The sequence below is a fragment of the Medicago sativa genome, chromosome 4 (genome assembly GCF_051527215.1).
Source record: "Medicago sativa cultivar Bolivia chromosome 4, Bolivia_mono, whole genome shotgun sequence".
In the NCBI taxonomy this organism is placed as follows: domain Eukaryota; kingdom Viridiplantae; phylum Streptophyta; class Magnoliopsida; order Fabales; family Fabaceae; genus Medicago; species Medicago sativa.
Window position 1 is genome coordinate 84,352,377 of NC_140752.1, and position 18,127 is coordinate 84,370,503.

Genomic DNA, 18,127 nt, shown 5'->3' on the forward strand with positions numbered 1-18,127 from the left:
AAATTTAATTTAACAGGCTTGCGTGGGAATATATATGATGATGCTACATTGACTTTGTACCATACAACACCAAATGAACTTGTTTTAAAAATGGATATTGAACTGCTCTCTTTCTCATTCAGTTTCAGCTACGACACTGAATAAACCAAATCACTGCTACAACTATTCCTCAAACATTATACTATAATAATCTTTGTCATTCATAACATAACATATTTTCAATTCCATTTCATTTCATTTTTACTTTTTCTTCTTGAGTCTCAAACTTTGACTACTGTTTCATTAACACACCCGTCTCTATTATTTTCCTTATATTTCTCATGCTATTCTCCTTCCCTTGTTGACCTTCTCATGCATCAGAAAACAACTTATCTCCAATGTATGTCACTCACTCCTCGTGCATCCATCTATCTGCTCTGCCTAAAAATCCATTTTCATCATTAAAAACAATTTTCTCGTCAACTTGAAGCAAATGAATCCTTTACTTGGTCAAGTTTGTGAACTGTGAGTGTTTGAAACTTGTAAATTTGAGTCTTAGGTTATAATGAAGATTTCAACACTTCTTCTAGTAGTTTTGCTCCTTCTGTGTTTTATTTCAATGCCACTACTAGTCATTGGCCAAGAAAACTTGGACCAAGATACAACTTTGAGAGTGCTTTTGGAAGTGAAGAAATCTTTTCTCCAAGACCCACAACATGTTTTGAGTGATTGGTCAGAAAACAACACAGATTATTGTAGTTGGAAAGGTGTTTCATGTGGTTTGAACTCTTTGGTGGATGACTCTGAGCATGTGGTTGGACTCAACTTGTCTGACTCGTCACTTGCCGGGTCAATTTCACCTTCACTCGGTCATTTGAAAAACTTGCTCCACCTTGATCTCTCCTCCAATAGTCTCACGGGTCCCATTCCAACAAATCTCTCTAACCTTGTCTCATTAGAAACTTTACTTCTGTTTTCTAACCAACTCAGTGGTTCTGTTCCTATTGAGTTTGGCTCGCTCACGAGTCTCCGAGTTATGCGGCTCGGAGACAATGCATTAACTGGTATGATTCCTGCATCTCTTGGGAATTTGGTTAACTTGGTCAGTCTTGGTTTAGCTTCATGTGAACTCACTGGGCCCATTCCACCTGAACTCGGTCAACTCGGTCTCTTGGAGAATCTTGTTCTGCAAGACAACGAGTTGATCGGTCCAATTCCATCCGAGTTAGGGAACTGCTCAAGCCTCACTGTCTTCACCGCTTCTAACAACAAGCTCAATGGCTCAATTCCAAGTGAACTATCTCAACTCAAGAATCTACAACTTCTCAACCTTGGTAACAATAGTCTAACAGGAGAGATTCCGAGTCAACTTGGTGGTATGAGTGAACTCGTGTACCTCAATTTCATGGGGAACCAGCTTGAAGGTGCAATTCCACCGTCTCTAGCTCAACTAGGTAATCTTCAAAATCTTGACTTGTCTATGAACAAGCTAAGTGGAGGAATTCCAGAGGAGTTTGGCAACATGGGTCAGCTTGGTTTCATGGTTCTTTCTGGTAACAACCTTAATAGTGTCATACCAAGAACAATATGTTCCAATGCAACAAATTTGGAACATTTGATGCTATCAGAAAGCGGTCTTTTTGGTGAGATTCCAGCTGAACTGAGTCAGTGTCAGTCACTGAAACAGCTTGATTTGTCTAACAACTCGCTCAATGGATCCATACCTCTTGAGCTTTATGGGTTGGTGGAGTTAACTGATCTCTTGCTAAACAACAATAGCTTGGTTGGTTCCATCTCTCCTTTTATAGGGAATCTCAGCAATTTGGAGACACTTGCTTTGTATCACAACAAATTGCAGGGTGATCTTCCCAGAGAGATTGGTATGCTTGGGAAGTTGGAAATTTTGTATCTTTATGATAATCAATTATCAGGGGTTATACCTATGGAGATTGGTAACTGTTCAAGCTTGCAAATGATTGATTTCTTTGGAAACAGTTTCAAGGGGGAAATTCCCATCACTGTTGGAAGGCTAAAAGAGTTGAATTTCCTTCACCTCAGGCAGAATGAGCTTGTGGGTGAGATTCCTGCAACCTTGGGGAACTGTCATAAACTGAATATCTTGGATTTGGCTGATAACCAGCTCTCTGGTGCAATTCCTGCAACATTTGGATTCCTTGAGTCATTGCAGCAGCTCATGCTCTACAACAACTCTCTTGAAGGTAACCTTCCTCACCAATTGATAAATGTAGCAAACTTGACCAGGGTGAATCTTTCAAAGAATAGATTGAATGGCAGTATAGCTGCTTTGTGTAGCTCTAAATCGTTTCTTACTTTCGATGTTACCGATAATGAGTTTGACGGTGAAATTCCGCCTCAACTAGGAAACTCGCCCTCCCTTTATAGGATAAAATTAGGCAACAACAAATTTTCTGGTGAAATTCCGAGGACATTGGGAAAAATCCATGACCTGTCGGTGTTAGTTCTATCAGGAAATTCACTCACCGGACCAATACCAGCCGAGCTTTCTTTGTGCAATAAACTTGCTTACATTGATTTAAACAGTAATCTTCTTTATGGACAAATACCATCACGGCTGGGAAAATTACCTCAGTTAGGAGAGCTTAAGCTCTCCTCCAACAATTTTTCCGGACCTCTTCCATTAGACCTATTCAAATGTTCCAATTTACTAGTTCTCTCTCTAAATGAAAACTCACTCAATGGAAGCCTCCCAGCTGATATTGGTGATCTTACATATCTTAATGTCCTCCGACTTGACCGTAATAAGTTCTCTGGACCAATACCTCCTGAGATAGGTAAGTTGAGAAAGCTTTATGAGCTGCAGCTCTCCAGGAATAGCTTTAATGGTGAGATCCCAAGTGAGATTGGAAAACTTCAAAATCTACAAATTATTGTAGACCTCAGTTACAATAATCTCTCGGGTGGCATACCAGATTCTCTAGGGACTATGTCAAAATTAGAAACACTTGATCTTTCCCACAATCAACTTACTGGAGAAATCCCTCCACAAGTGGGTGATATGAGCAGTTTGGAAAAGCTTGATCTCTCTTACAACAATCTTCAAGGGAAATTGGACAAGAAGTTCTCCCGGTGGCCAGATGAGGCATTTGAAGGAAACCTAAATCTTTGTGGAAGCCCTCTTGATCGCTGCGAAAGTGATGATACTTCTGGCGGTAAGCAGTCACGCCTAAGTGAGTCATCAGTGGTGATAATATCCGTCATTTCAACTTCAGCTGCAATTGCACTATTGATACTTTCAGTAAGAATCTTCTGCAAAAACAAGCAAGAATTCTCAAGGGAAGACAGCAAAGTGACTTCTTATGTCTACTCTTCCTCTTCATCACAAGCACAGAGACGACCGTTGTTCCAGCTAAGAGCTGCTGGAAAAAGGGATTTCAATTGGGAAGATATCATGGATGCAACGAACAATCTAAATGATGACTTCATGATTGGTTCGGGAGGTTCAGGGAAAGTCTACAAAGCTGAATTGGCCAGTGGAGAGACAGTTGCTGTCAAGAAGATTTCATCAAAAGATGACTTTCTGTTAAACAAAAGTTTCTTAAGAGAAGTTAATACACTGGGGAGAATAAAGCATAGACATTTGGTGAAGCTAATAGGATTCTGTAGCAATAGAAACAAAGGAGCAAGTTCAAATTTATTGATCTATGAGTACATGGAGAACGGAAGTTTATGGGACTGGCTTCACAGGAAACCAAACATCGCGAGCAAAGTAAAGAAGAACCTTGATTGGGAGACAAGATTCAAAATTGCCGTGGGATTAGCTCAAGGAGTGGAGTACCTACATCACGATTGTGCACCAAAGATCATTCACAGAGACATCAAATCCAGCAACATATTGCTAGATTCCAAAATGGAGGCACACTTGGGAGATTTTGGACTGGCAAAAGCACTCATTGAAAGTTATGACTCAAATACTGAGTCAAATTCTTGTTTTGCTGGGTCTTATGGTTACATGGCTCCAGGTATTGATCAAAATGCTGACTTGAATTGATCTTGATTTAAAATTACTTTTAGTTTAACTAACGAGTAAACTTGTTTAAAATTGGATTTTTCTTGCAGAGCATGCGTTCTCCCTGCGGTCAACAGAGAAAAGTGATGTTTTCAGCATGGGAATAGTTCTTATGGAACTTGTTAGTGGTAAAATGCCAACAAGTGACTTTTTTGGAGCTGATATGGACATGGTGAGATGGATGGAGATGCATATTAATATGCATGGCTCTACCCGTGAGAAACTGATAGATCCTGAACTGAAACCTCTTTTACCCAGTGAAGAGTTTGTTGCATTCCAAGTGCTTGAGATAGCCTTGCAATGCACGAAAGCTACACCACAGGAGAGGCCATCTTCAAGGAAAATATGTGATCTTCTCCTCCATGTATTCAATAACAGAAGGAAGAACTTTGAGAAGATGAAGTTGGATTGTAACAAGTAAATTAATATACGAAGGGTTTAAACAAATCCTAATACTAGCAGACTCGTGTCCGTGATACTTTTTTTGCTCATTTATTGTTCTTTTGTCACATGTAGATTTGGTGTAAAGAAACGGTGACTTAATTGCTGTTGTGATGTAAATGTTACAATAGCCAAAATTGACAGCAGTTCACGTTAACTTTCATCTTGGATTCTATAATACTTGCTCTATGTCTTTCAAACAGTATTCAACTAGAAAATTTTCAAGCAATTCTATCACAATTTACCAAGACTCGTGAGTGAATTTAAGATAGATCATGGTGATGGGATTGATTTTTCTATTTAACAGTTATGAAGTCATTTATACAAAAATTTGGCTAAAATATTTACATATCAAGAAACACCCCACATACCACATTGCATCCTTATGAAACTAATTTTAGGTTCTAATTAATATTTTACAAATGTTTGGTCGGCTGTTTCATTCACCAAAATTACCAAACTCATGGCATGCATTGAACACATTAGATAAGAGGTATTGATGTCACAGTTATCGTGATTATAAACCAAAAAATTTATCGGATTCATTCATAATTTTAATGAAGCCATAAGTTCATAACATCATCTAACAGTTACACTCTTCCTGAAGCTTGTTGATAAAATAGGTTGATTAGCAGGATGAAGCACAACAGCTTTACAAACATAACAACAAGAAATCATAAAACAAAGGTAACACGTACAACGCATTACATTATTATTTTCACCAACTGCTGCAACGCAATCCTTGAAGACATGCACTAATCGTCATCTCCATCTGCAATAAAACAATATAATAAATAAGCACGGTGATGAAAATAAACTAATAATCCAAAAAACACCACATCCAAAGCATCCAGCTACAGAAGCAAATGAAAATCCAAAAACATTTCGTGCAAAGACACTTAGCTTGCTGACAGTGAACATGCTCCAGAAATTACCATAAAATACTAAAATGACAGGGAAAAAAAATTGACTTGGAAAGCTAGAAGAGAATTATTAACAAATAAGCAGACAATATGACCACCAAAGACATTTTTTTTTTTTTTTGGTACAAAAGACCACCAAAGACATTATTACAGCTAAAAGAAGATTCAATAACACACATTAAGAACGAATGAAGGTAATAGAATTTCGTGTTAGAGTAGTCAGTTCTATGAGCTTCAGATAAATCACATTAATAAGTGGAACTAATCACCTAGGTTTCCCCGTGAATTACAACAAATCCAAAGTCATGTCAATGCATTAAAATCAAAATCACAGTATTTGGGAAAAATTCTATCTGCAGCCCATTAAGATGTTTGATTGTACCAGATAGGTCCAATAAGGTTTTTTGTCCCACCTAGGTCTTTTTAAGTTTTAAATGTTTGCACCTTTGACCTTTTAGAGTTTCCATTAAAACTAATAACCTACGTGGCTGTTGATGTTTATCATCCTCAATATAGTAACAAATTTTTTCATTAAGCAATCAGAAAACTCAGAAAAATGATATTCAACCCTTCTCCAATAACACTCCTCTTCATCTTCCACTCGCACAACACAACATTTATGATTAACCATCACTCACACCGAAAAACTGAATAAATCATGCCATTTATGTGTGTCTAAACAGACTACGCACTGTATTTATAATGTACTATTTGCATTTAAAATAAACACAAATTAATGTAATTGCTAACTCCGATGACCAATCCCATTAGCAACTAGTTACAAAGGGCATATTTAACAGGTGACTAATTACACCAAGGATGTAACCACTTCTACCAAATCCAAAAAAACATCTACCATGAAAGCTGATGTTTCTCAGCAAATTCAAGACTAAGCAAAAACTCCAATCAAAAACCTATTATGGTGCAGATAAACAAAACTATCCAACAGAAAACTAAACTAAAACAATAATTAAAACAAACAAGATCTAGGTTTTGGGAACAAACTAAACTAAGGAAGGCAAAATGGGGGAATAGAGCCAATGATGCCACAAATATGAAAATAGGGGTACAATATTGAATTTTCAACCCAATTCTTCTAATAGTCTTTCTTAACTTGGTGGGAAAAAGGGAAAATTGGTTAATAAGAAGCCTGTTTTGTTTTGGCTGGAGAAAACAATTTTGGTTCAAGGATAGAAGTGGGGAAAAAATTAGGGTGTATAGCAAAAGAAAGAAGACAGATTTTTTGGTTTTTAATTAAAATAAATAAATAAAATAGTGTCTACTCTTTGTTCACATAAGCATATTATCAATATCAGGCCACATCAGAGTCGTTTAATCCACATTAGACCCATAACGGCCACGTGCGTATTTTTTTAACGTGAATTCTGAAAAATGGTAACTCCTAGTAACAAGAGTTAAAGAAATCATTTGATACAGACGACTAAATTAAAGGACCACAAATACAATTTTGCCTAGTATCGACCTCAAGCTCAAAAGTGTATAGTGCACTAGCTTCACTAGAATGCTGAGAGTTCTAATCGATAATCCATCAGAAACAAACAAAATCTTTATTACCACGTTACCCACGCGCCACTAACTTAAAACACCATACTCTTCTGCATAGCAAGTTAACAAGATACACAATTCTCTTCAATATGTGGTACTAAAGCTTCGTACACTGCCCCTCCCAAGTATTGGGTACATGAAGAGTATACAATATACATAGTCAATACGGTATTTGTGTTCGCATAACGTTCTAATATTCTAATTGTTAAACCTACCCAATACATTTTTTCATCTTCTTTCAACACCTAAATTTCTAATGCCAGATAGCAATATACCATTGCTTGATTCCACAAATAGATTCTCTTCCATAAGTTTATCTTATAAGTTTGGATTGACTAATCTGAGCTTATCTTCAGGCATAAGTATCGTGAGACTGTTTGGGAGAACATATGAAAACAGCTTATGACAGGTTTCATAAGTTTTTTTCAACTTATTTTCATAAGTTCTCCAATACAGCTTATGCAAGCTTATACATAAACGCTTATCATGCCATAAGCTACAAATAAGTCGTTTATCCAAACAGGCCCTAATGCACAATCAACCAAACCCAATTCCAGTTTCCTCAGAACAAATCATCCTAAATCATCATCATAATTACACCGAAGTTACTCAAAATCAAAACTTTAACATCAAATAGCATAACAAATGAACAAATTAAGAATCTAAAAGCAGAACAAAAAGAGAAACGAACCAATGTAACGTCTTTCATTAGCGGCCTTAGCTTTGTCAAGCATCTTATCAAGATCTTGTTCAACTTGAGCCTCCCATTTAAGAAGCTGATTGACGGCCACAACGCCCAATCCCATTCCCAAAACGTGCTCCCACGGATCTAACACAATTGCAATTCGCAACAATCAAAAAAAATGAAAGAGAAATTGAAAATGAAATTAACGAGAAATGAAGAGAAGATGATGATGATGAATTACGACGCATGTAAGGAAGTTTCCTGAGAGCGTTGGAGTACATCTGAGTCCCCAAACCTAATAAGGCTCCGATCGCCGTCGCGCTTAGCACCATTTTTCTTCCTCTCTCTCTCTCTTTCTCAGACTCACACTCCGTTCTAAACTATGTTGTTCTCAATCTCTCAAAAAAAAACTATTTTTTCCCCTAATAATAGTTAAATAATTATATTCTTCAAAAATTAAAACATTAAATACCTTTTTAATTCGTTTTTTTACATACATAATATACGTAATCGGGGTTCAAACACCGACCATCACAAAAAAAAAAAACTCAATAAATATCTTTTTTTTTTTGAAAGAACTCAATAAATATCATTGTAAAATCATTTTATATATATTTGTAAAGATTATTTTTTTGAAAGAATTCAATTAGTATTTATGGTCGATGTATAACTATTTTATACATACGTCCAATGATATGTTGTATAGATGTATATGAAAACATGTTAAAAAAATGAGAACATATAAATTGTTGTGTTTATCAATTGATGTGATGTGACAATAAATCTTTGAAATATTTTTACATTGTTAGTGTATATTAATTAAACTATTTGTAGAACTAACTTTAAAACTAAGCATGATAATATAGTTTGATTGAATGTATGTGTAAATAAGTTTTATATCTTTTAAGTTCGAATAGGAGATACTGACACGCAACAACTAAAATACCAAACATTTATCAATTAAAAGAAAATGTTTATAACACTGGTGTATTTAAGTTAATTTTTTCTTTGAAAATTTGGCCACCCTCATAGTTCTTAGCGGAAAAAAAATGGCTGAGTCTTGTACCGTTCTGTTCAGTGAACTTGACGTTATAGACTGTTTTACTAAAAAATATTTTGACTTAATTTATTTTTTATCTTCTATTTTATTAAAATTATGAAAATAGTCTGCTTTTATAAAATCAAACTTTTTTGTCGTCTATTTACAAATTTATTATAATTTTGGTCTCAACTCATGTCTTTTTACCCTAAAATGGTGACCTTTTGTGCAAAAGAAATGGTGAATTTCAATGTTAAACGTGATATTTTGTCTTCGGGTTCAATATTGAGACTATAAATTATCCATTTTTGCTAAAAATCATTTTTTTTAAAACAAAAAATATGGGTTGGACCAAATTTACAACAAATGTGAAAATAGAGTGTCAAAAAGTAGCATTTACAATAATCTTATTTGAACTCTTAAAAAAAAAAATCTTATTTGAAGTGCGTAGGAAACTAAACGTGGGTGCCTCTCGATCTAGTTTTAAACCTTAATTGCCATGTTGTATGAGTATAACATCTTTAAGCATTTGTCAGCTGAGTTAGAATATGGGAACATCATTGTTCAATTCCACATATCATCATATAATTAGGAGATACAGTCTAATGTACGGAGCCAAAATTGACAATTATGAAAATGAAGAGAAACAAGTGGACAAAATTCTCATATCTTTCACCTTGGGAAAAACACCAATTACATATGATACATTTTTTTTTTTTGGGTGAATTATTTACATATGAATCATATGATACATGTTATAGGAGGAGTCACAATTTTACAATTCTAGTAATATTCCACACAACACAACTTTCTCCAAATCCATTTAGAGCCTAAACGAGTATTGGTTAGGGAATACAAAAGATGTTTGAAACTAAAAAAAAAAAAAAATGACGAGTAGGAGAGATGGTAGAACAAGAAATTAACATACTCTCTCAATTAGAAGGACTATAGTTTTAAATGTTCAATAGAAAGTGGTAAATTGTTTTCTTTACAATTTATCGAATTTGTGGACTTAACCCTCTATAGCTAGTCTTTGTTCATCATGCAAAGATTATGGGTTGGTATATGTACTTTGACAACATCTATTATTGCAACTTGACATATTGGACATTTTCCGCTTTTCCATTGCAACTCATTGGCACAGTTGAGGCATGCACACATGTGTCCACATCTGTAAAAAATGTAGAGACATTATGAGTATTGTTGTGCTATCATGAAATAAATATATTTAGCAAAATAATCAGTAGCAAATAAATTAAATACCTGTATAAAACCGAGTTTACTTTATTTTCATTGCAAATGCAGCACATGCCTTTCTTTGATGTCTTGTTACTGGATTTCTTTGCTTTAACTGCAATCATCATAGACAATATGAGAGGTACATAATGTTTTTGTTGAAAAGAGCAAAGGAAAAAAAGCGAGATGAAATTTATCGTATACAACAAACTCTACTGTTAAGCAGAAATAATCACATACATTTGTGAACCTCTTGGTTTTGGGATTGTTGTAATTGCATCTGCATTTGTGTGTCTGTACAGTTTTTTATTGTTTTCCTTAGCTCAGACATCTCTTGAAAAAGTTGTTCCATTTGCCCTCGCAAACCGTATATAATTTCCATTTCCTATAAGCCATTGAAGTATAGTGTCATTCTATATGAAGAGAGATATAAACATGTCCATAGTTAAATTAATCTAGGTGTAAGAGTATAATGAAACTCACAATTGAACGTTGATTTGCGGATGGAGAGTTTTCTCTACTATCTTCATAGCAAGATTGAGATTGAGAAGGCAATGGTGAGGATACAAATGCAACTCTATCAGAATCATCTCCAATATCAGTGTCTCTATAACTCCATGTTGCTGAAGATGGTGTGTCTACTGATGATGAGGATTGACAATCACCAAGTTCATGATCTGAGCCACTATTGATGCTTTCATGTTCCTGCTCCTCTACCTTCTCTTCATCCATTTCTTCCTCATTACTCCTTGCCTCTTTTTCCCTTGTGTCACGCAGGCGATCGTGATAAAATGCCATCAATTGTTTTGCACTTCCTTCTTCATCTTCCTCGTCGCATTGATTATTGACCAAGTGTGTTTGTGTTCCCACATGAGACGTCATCAATTTATCCATCTTTTCTCGAAAGTCGCTAGAAAGGACAGTTGAAACTGTTTTTCTGCAAACATAGTTTAGTTTATGCTCAATTAATTCAGTGAAATTACATAGAAAACTTCATTGCATTATGCTCAATTCACTATGCAACAATGTCATAATGTTTCTTATTCAATAGTTCGTTTGTCATTTCTACAATTGAGGTGCCTTGGACTGAACAATTGTTAGAGAATACGAGGAAAATGTGAAATATTACCTTTCAAGGAGCTTACGTCTCTCATCATTGTCTGAAGCAAAGTCAAGCATTTCCTTATACCATTCTTGTCTGAGCTCTTCCCAGTAGCTTCTAGGCCGAGAAATAGGACTGGCCCAGTCATAACTTGCGCTAATTTCATCATAATTATAGTCACTGAACTCTTTCTCTTCTAACATCTCGTTGTAATAATTGGTTTCAATAGTATCGTATAATTGTTGGTCTCTTGCCTCTACCTTATCAGTTATATCATTTGCGTTTGAGTCAACCTTGGATGATGATTCCACAGGAATTTCTGTTGGGCCATGATTTTGAGGCTCAAAACCATAACTTATATGAGTTTCTTCTTTTTGGATATCTGTCCTAGTTTGAGAAACTACTTCTTCTTGGATATCTGCCCTAGTTTGAGAAACTACATTCAGTTTATTTTTCTTAGTGTGGATGTTAGTGACTATCTTGCTGCAAACATTTTCTTTGTTAAGTTGATAAGTAGTGTGAAATTTATTCAATTGTGTGGTATTGTTTACTGTCTCCCTGTCTATACTTCTCGGCCCGGACACTTCTACCAGGGATGAAGTTCTCTGTTCATCTTTTGTGTTAAATCTTTCCCTGCATTCAATTAAAAAAAATTGGTCAAAAATTTCAAAGTTCAAACACTAGTGGCAAGTGCAATGTTTTTTCTTTTTGTTTAGCTCATCTAAATATTATTGCATCATTACATTCAAGTTTGTACAAAAACAACAAGATGCTAGTGTTTTTCTATGAGAAATTATCACACCTTAGTTGCATAATTACTGATCCTTGTTGTTTTTTGTTCCCCTCCGGTGTTGTTGATTGTTTTTTGTTCCCTTCCGGTGTTGTTGATTGTTTTTTGTACCCCTCCGGTGTTGTTGATTGTTTTGTGTTCCCTTCTGGTGTTGTTGAATGTTTTTTGTTCCCTTCCAGTGTTGTTAATTTCAAGTGGGATGGATCAAAAGCTGCTACTCCACGTTGCAATAATCGAAGTCGAAGCAATGACTGCATACACAATTTAATTCAAAGAAAATAAATCGCAATGTAAAAGTATAAACACGCTCTAGAATTATGCTAGCAACACACCCTTCTTAACAGGCTATTTTATTGGTCAAAATTCATACGAGCCCCACTAAATTTATGTGAGGCCTACATGATTCGTTTGAATTTCAACTAATAGAATAATGTGTGTTGGGAAGAATGCGATAGAGCGCATGTTTCTAGCAACTCTGTCATATTAATTCACATAGCTACATAACAAATTTTGATGGAAAGCGATAAGCAAAATTTACCTGAATGCGGCCTCTTTGTGTGAACTTAGAAACCGCACCTCGCTCTGCAAGATTGTTGAGCTCTCCATGTCGATCACACTCAAACTGCATAATCAAATCATTAAATGCTTGGCGCCCTCTAATACGCGGGTGGCTTGTGACCTGAGCAAAACCTCTATGTTCTGCTAATTGTTTTGGTGTGGAAATACATGGAGAACCCGTCGCACTATTACTTTGTTCATGATCATTCTCATCACTTGTAACCGAAAGTTTCTTTATAATATCAGCAACCTTGATTTTCTCGCTTTTAAAAGCATCTAAATTACAATGCACTTTTGGTGAACAAGTTTCCTCAATACTTAGTCTTGGTTTGTCATATTCCCCATATGAAAATGCTTCATCAGAGGATTCACCTTTTTCTGATGCCCTACTATGTTCTTCCACGGAACTAGCATTAATCTCGTTGCTACTTGCATCAGAATTAGTTCTTACATATGATGGTGCATTTTGTTTTGTGCAATTGGATCGGTTGTTAAGCCTTTTTTCCCACATTTGAACAAGAGAAGAAGCACCAATGTTGAATGTTTTTTCGCTTTCAGATGATCCGTCAGAACGAGGAGGCGAAACGGAACCTTCTCTTTCTCTCCTAGAATTGAAACTTGATGACCTTGAAGGAAAATTATCAAACCTCTTAACAACAACATTCTCGCTATTTTTTTCAAGATTTTTCGCCACTTCTTGAGCTTGTCTTGCAGCCCATCGATCAATGATCTTTGAGTGCCTTGGACTCACCAATGCAGACAAAGAAGAATCATTTTTGTCTCCAAATACATTAGGAAATTTATTGTTGAAATTTAGGCTACCAGGTTTGTTTTTTTTAGCAACTCTTGAAACCCATGTTGGTGTTGAATCAAAGGAAGCTATTTCAACCTGTGATGATGCCATTTCAATTTTTATCTTTAGATTCTTTATTATTCCATGTACATATAATACTCAAAACCAAGTATTAATGGCTATGATGATGATTATATGATTTTTATGAACAAAAAAATGGAAACAAAAAAGGAAGAGTAATTACCCATTTCAAAATAAAGGGTGGCTAGAATAAAAATTCCAACGACGTTGAAATTTCTTTCCCTAGAGGTTAAACTTGTTTTTTTCTCAAAAATTTGTAGACCACAAAGAATGACTCAGAAAAAAACGCAATGAAAACAGAAGAGCAAAAGGTGGCATAGAATGAGAGGTTAGTTATATTACAGACAAACAAAAGAGTTCTTTAAGGCTGATTTATCGTTAACAAAATGTATTTAAGTCATAATTCTTGTTTTCATTGCCTAAAGTTAGAGCTCTTAAGAGAGAGAAAGAATAAGGAAGATTGAAACATTTTCAAGGCACAACTAAAATAATTTTGCACCATATAGTTTCTACCATTAGATAAATTTCATCATATCTCATGTTCACTTTAATAATAAGATTTATTGATTTAGTGATAAAAATAAACTGCAAAACTTATGTCCCGTGAGCTTAGCTAAGCTGGTAAGGACAATGCATAATATATGCAAGGTCCGGGGTTCGAACCCCGGACACCACCAAAAAAAAAAAAAAAACTGCAAAACTTATCTCATTTGCGCACTATAGCTAACCCGGACACCACCAAAAAAAAAAAACTGCAAAACTTATCTCATTTGCGCACTATAGCTAAAATTGGAGGAATAATTATATGGTGTTAGCCAAAGAAATAAACTAAGATTAGATGTTAAGGCTATTTTTTTTTTGTAATAGAGTTTAATTTTGCATGTGTTAACTGTGTAAAAAAAGTAAACAAAATTAACTTTTTTTGGAAATAACAAAATTCACATTTTTAACACATTATAAAAAAATTTAAAAAAATGGTTACAAAATTTAATTTAGCCTAAAATATGATTTTGATCCCTGCAAATAAGAATCATTTTAATTTTTATCCTTGCAATAGTTTTATTTACACCCTGTAAATTCTATAAAAAAAAAAAAAAATTAAAAGTCGTAATTAACTCATGTGACCAATACTTATGGATGTGGCAACCATATACTCACGTTACCAATATTTTATTTTATTTAAATCAAATCACTATAGTTTGGTGTTAACTTTATACTTTTTGTGTAATTTTAGGGGAAAAGGGGGATGTGGGTAGAATATTAGGGGCTATTGATAGCATCTCCATAAAAAGCGGCTTGTGTAATTTTTATGGGCTTCTGGAAAGAAAAAAAGCCCGGTCTAATTCTCAGTGGGCCCTGAACACCGGTCCGGTTGCGGAAACCCGAAGCGAAAAGAAGTCATTTAAAAGAAGAAGCACCGCCTTAACCGTGGAAGAAACCCTAATGCAAATAGATAGCTATGTATGGCAACCAAAAATCTAATACTCTTTCGTTTGTTAAGGTGAGTTGTTGAAAACCTCTTCGTTATTGAGTTCATACATTGATATTTGCAGTTTATTTTTTTATTTTTTTTCCTTCTCGTATTCTTTCTCCCTTGATCACCTTGCTTTTGTTAATGTGAAGCTTGGAGAGGAGCATCTACCGTGATAAAGTAATAACTTTTGATTGAGTATAGTTGATTAATCCACTGAGGTTATTAATCATGAATAGTATTTTCTTCGACATGGACTTAACCTTGGAAGTTAACATTTCACTAAAAGTATACAAATCAAAAAGCATAACAAAGAGTTTTTTTGTTTCAATCTTTTGCTTGTATTAGCTTGGTTGGCTTTGAATGTTCTTGCCCTTTTACAGTACATCAACTTGCATGATGTGTTTTTACGAGATAGACTACGGAGTTCTTATCCTCTATTGAAATTTACTTACACGGTAACACTCAAATAAAACTACATCACATGGTAATGATTATACAAAAATCATGAAATTTTCATATACATCTTTTACTTGCATTCTTTAATTAATTTTTAGAAAATGTCTCTTTGATGCTCAATGTACTAATTGTTACATTGTGAAATTTTCCATATTCACATTGGATTTCACATTTTCACCAATATTAAAATCTCACCTATTCTCGTAATGCTTGTATAGTCATTATCATATGGTATCTAATTTTTTTTAGAGTCTGCATAGTAGTCGAACTAAAATATTTGCAATTTTATCTAGAGTTATCTTGTAAGGAAATTTCAATGGATGATAAGGACTCTACGATTTGTTTCGTAAAAACAATTGATATTGTGCAAACCATGATTGTACAAACCAACTATAAAGCGCGGGTATGAACCTTCAAAGCCAACCAAGCTCATCCAAGCAAAACATTGAAACAACAAAAGTCTTTGTTATTCTAGATTTGGCATATGATTTTTGAAATGTCAGTTTCTAGAGTTAAGTGCATGCCGAGGAACAAATTCTAGCTCTTAGCCAAGTGCTAATTAGCACATTGTGAGAGACATGGTTATTATATCAGCTTCATCAGATTATTGTATGTCTTGAAAATTGCATCCAATTAGAGCTTTGACAGAAAATCTTCTATCAATTGTCGTTGAAGAAGCAGAGGTGGTGGAATTTGGTAACTTCTTGCCTTCTGTTCGTTTCTCCTATTACTTTTGCATTTCATTTTTCCAGTATAATTCTTTTGATGGTTTTGACGTTAAAACAAATCTTACAATGAATGAATCTAACAACGAGGGGTAATCAAGTTATATAACCTTTGAGTTGGTGAATCACATGTCCAACAAGAGTGACAAAATTGACTATGGTTAAATAGAGTTAAAGAATTTTTTTGCCTATGGTATCATCGTTCAAGACATTTTTTAGCATCGCGGGTCAAATTTGATCCGGGAACTGTATGCACACAATTTGATGTGTTTTGACGGATGTAGCATGTCAGTAAACTTGATATACAAATGAACCATTAATCTTTTGCCAGATCAAGTATCTGCCTAGTACCCCTTCAATTATAGCTGGTATATTTGCCAGCGTTAGTAAATGTCAATGTAGTGATTTTTTTTTCATTTTCCAGGTTTTTGTGTTAAAAGTCCCAGGTTACTGTCCTTGACTTGACAAATGTTGTTTGGAGATGATCTTGAGATTGATTATCCTGGGATTACAACTAGCTATGATTTGGTTGCTATTAGCTCAAAAAATCCATTTAATATAGTGTGTCCGGATAATGTACTCGTACTTGATATATAGACTATAAAGGTTCGAGTTTGCGCTTGCAATTGTAGAGTGCAAAATGCTTTGATTAGTGCTCTTAATGAACGAATGGGACTCTGGATGGAGTTACAATGTACATTAAGTACTACTTTTTAGACAGAAATAAGTAATTCTTTTGTAGTTGAGTTTCTTTCATTCTTAGTCTTTCCTTCGCAAGATTGGAACAATCACGTGAAACCTTTGTTGTCTATAATTAAAACACGGAAGATATAGTTTCTTTTGGTAAATCTAAAAGGTTTGATACTAGATGGTTCATCTTGCCAGTGAATCTTAAGTTTGATGTGTTGGCTATATTTCTGACTGTATTTCTGCCATTGCAAGCCTTATTATAATAATTGAAAGAAAGTAAGGTATTTTAGTATGATTTTTTTCTTCAAAACTTGTTTCTAGGATTGGAAATATTAAAATGGTCTCCATTATCCTTCTATGAGGCATAACATCTGGGTTTTCAATTGGTGGTTTGCTCTGTATTGGCTTGTAATCTTTTTAATGTTATGAATAGGTTTTGTATTAGCAGTTCATTTGCTATCAACTAGAACTTAGTTTGCAGTGTAATGATGCCTAAATTTATTCATTTTTTAATTAACATTATATTATTATATACTGACGTGTAATCTAACAGGAATCCTTCACTTTTTTCATTTTCAGAAGCAAGCAAGATTTTTGCTGAATTGTCACCTTTACACCGCTCTGGAATCATGTAACCAATATTAGTTAGTGGCATTTATTCTTTCTCAGTGTTCCGTTGATCATTCATGGTTTCGAGTCATTGTTCGAAGCTTTCAACTTGTAAACTATGTTCAGATCATTGCATACAGAATGGAATTTAGACAGTCAAGCCTGACCACTACTGAAGTCCTTTGAAATTGCTTTCAGCTTCCAAGGGAAAAAAGGCTGGATTGCTGTTTATGGATTAGGTCTGTAACATTGTGAGTTTTAATTGGATATACCCTACGAGAGACACTATTGTGTTTGTTTGGAGAATCTAGTACATGCCAGCTTTCTAGAATCCCTATTCAAGTTGTCATTCTGGGACAACTCTCTTTTAGTGGAAGCTCTAACAAATGGTTCTTACATGATGCCTGAAGTCCCTAGATGTTATCTGGTACCTTACTGTTTGTGATCATTCTTCATATAGAAACGAGACAAAATATTCTTCCACTCCACATTGACCGACTATCCTATCTTTTTCCAAGCCTTAGTGAAACTCAATAAATATTAATTATTGACACTCTTCTTCATGATCAATTAATTGTGTTTTCCTATTTTCTTCTTGTTACATGCGATTGTCTTTTATCTCAATTTTTTAATGATATATTCTGCAGCGGACTAGAATTTCTGTGAGACTTATCTTAATTAGTATGCATTTTGTACAAAGAATATCATCACATTAACTGACATGAAGGCAGCTTCTGTAATAATCATTGTTATGCAAAGTCAGCCATTAAGGCTCAGTTGCATAAACATGTATCCATGCCTCGTAAGAGCCAGATACTGTTGTCACAGTCGATAGTTTTGTTGATCTGCGTTTGTCATCAACTTTTGGATGTATGTCGGTCAGAGATTTGGTTGCTAAGTTTTGGCTGTGGGATCATTTGGTCATTGTTTTT

General features: G+C 34.8%; 3 protein-coding genes and 1 long non-coding RNA gene across 4 annotated transcripts; 2 read left to right on the forward strand and 2 right to left on the reverse strand.

Moving 5' to 3' along the window:
* The first annotated feature begins 212 nt into the window (after positions 1-212).
* On the forward strand, positions 213-4,631 carry GSO1 (Leucine-rich repeat transmembrane protein kinase). The gene is made up of 2 exons (XM_085704648.1): positions 213-3,980; positions 4,078-4,631. Exons 1-2 carry the CDS (start codon positions 545-547, stop codon positions 4,446-4,448), a joined length of 3,807 nt encoding a protein of 1,268 aa, XP_085560774.1. The 5' UTR covers positions 213-544; the 3' UTR covers positions 4,449-4,631.
* Positions 4,632-4,985: 354 nt separating this feature from the next.
* Positions 4,986-7,998, reverse strand: LOC146932932 (excitatory amino acid transporter). The gene is made up of 3 exons (XM_085704649.1): positions 7,884-7,998; positions 7,649-7,786; positions 4,986-5,240 (listed from the first exon to the last, which is right to left on the reverse strand). The coding sequence occupies exons 1-3, from the start codon at positions 7,972-7,974 to the stop codon at positions 5,224-5,226; spliced, it is 246 nt and encodes an 81-aa protein (XP_085560775.1). The 5' UTR covers positions 7,975-7,998; the 3' UTR covers positions 4,986-5,223.
* Positions 7,999-9,332: 1,334 nt separating this feature from the next.
* Positions 9,333-13,423, reverse strand: LOC146932933 (uncharacterized). The gene is made up of 7 exons (XM_085704650.1): positions 12,348-13,423; positions 11,822-12,060; positions 11,047-11,652; positions 10,401-10,854; positions 10,158-10,302; positions 9,945-10,032; positions 9,333-9,852 (listed from the first exon to the last, which is right to left on the reverse strand). Exons 1-7 carry the CDS (start codon positions 13,269-13,271, stop codon positions 9,708-9,710), a joined length of 2,601 nt encoding a protein of 866 aa, XP_085560776.1. The 5' UTR covers positions 13,272-13,423; the 3' UTR covers positions 9,333-9,707.
* A 1,250-nt stretch (positions 13,424-14,673) lies between these two features.
* On the forward strand, positions 14,674-17,782 carry LOC146932934 (uncharacterized). The gene is made up of 3 exons (XR_015007291.1): positions 14,674-14,742; positions 14,865-15,867; positions 17,166-17,782. It is a non-coding gene; the product is annotated as an uncharacterized LOC146932934 (long non-coding RNA).
* The last annotated feature ends 345 nt before the right edge of the window (positions 17,783-18,127 follow it).

Bases quoted from the DNA above. Each gene is read 5' to 3' on its own strand.
- LOC146932932 (XM_085704649.1), bottom strand. From the start codon at position 7,974: ATGGTGCTAAGCGCGACGGCGATCGGAGCCTTATTAGGTTTGGGGACT. The intron at 7,787-7,883 runs GTAATTCATCAT...CAATTGTGTTAG, and splicing joins GAAACTTCCTTACATGCGTC to ATCCGTGGGAGCACGTTTTG.
- LOC146932933 (XM_085704650.1), bottom strand. From the start codon at position 13,271: ATGGCATCATCACAGGTTGAAATAGCTTCCTTTGATTCAACACCAACA. The intron at 10,303-10,400 runs GTGAGTTTCATT...AATGGCTTATAG, and splicing joins CCGCAAATCAACGTTCAATT to GAAATGGAAATTATATACGG. The intron at 9,853-9,944 runs GTATTTAATTTA...CATTTTTTACAG, and splicing joins GTAAACTCGGTTTTATACAG to ATGTGGACACATGTGTGCAT.
- GSO1 (XM_085704648.1), top strand. From the start codon at position 545: ATGAAGATTTCAACACTTCTTCTAGTAGTTTTGCTCCTTCTGTGTTTT. The intron at 3,981-4,077 runs GTATTGATCAAA...TTTTTCTTGCAG, and splicing joins TTATGGTTACATGGCTCCAG to AGCATGCGTTCTCCCTGCGG.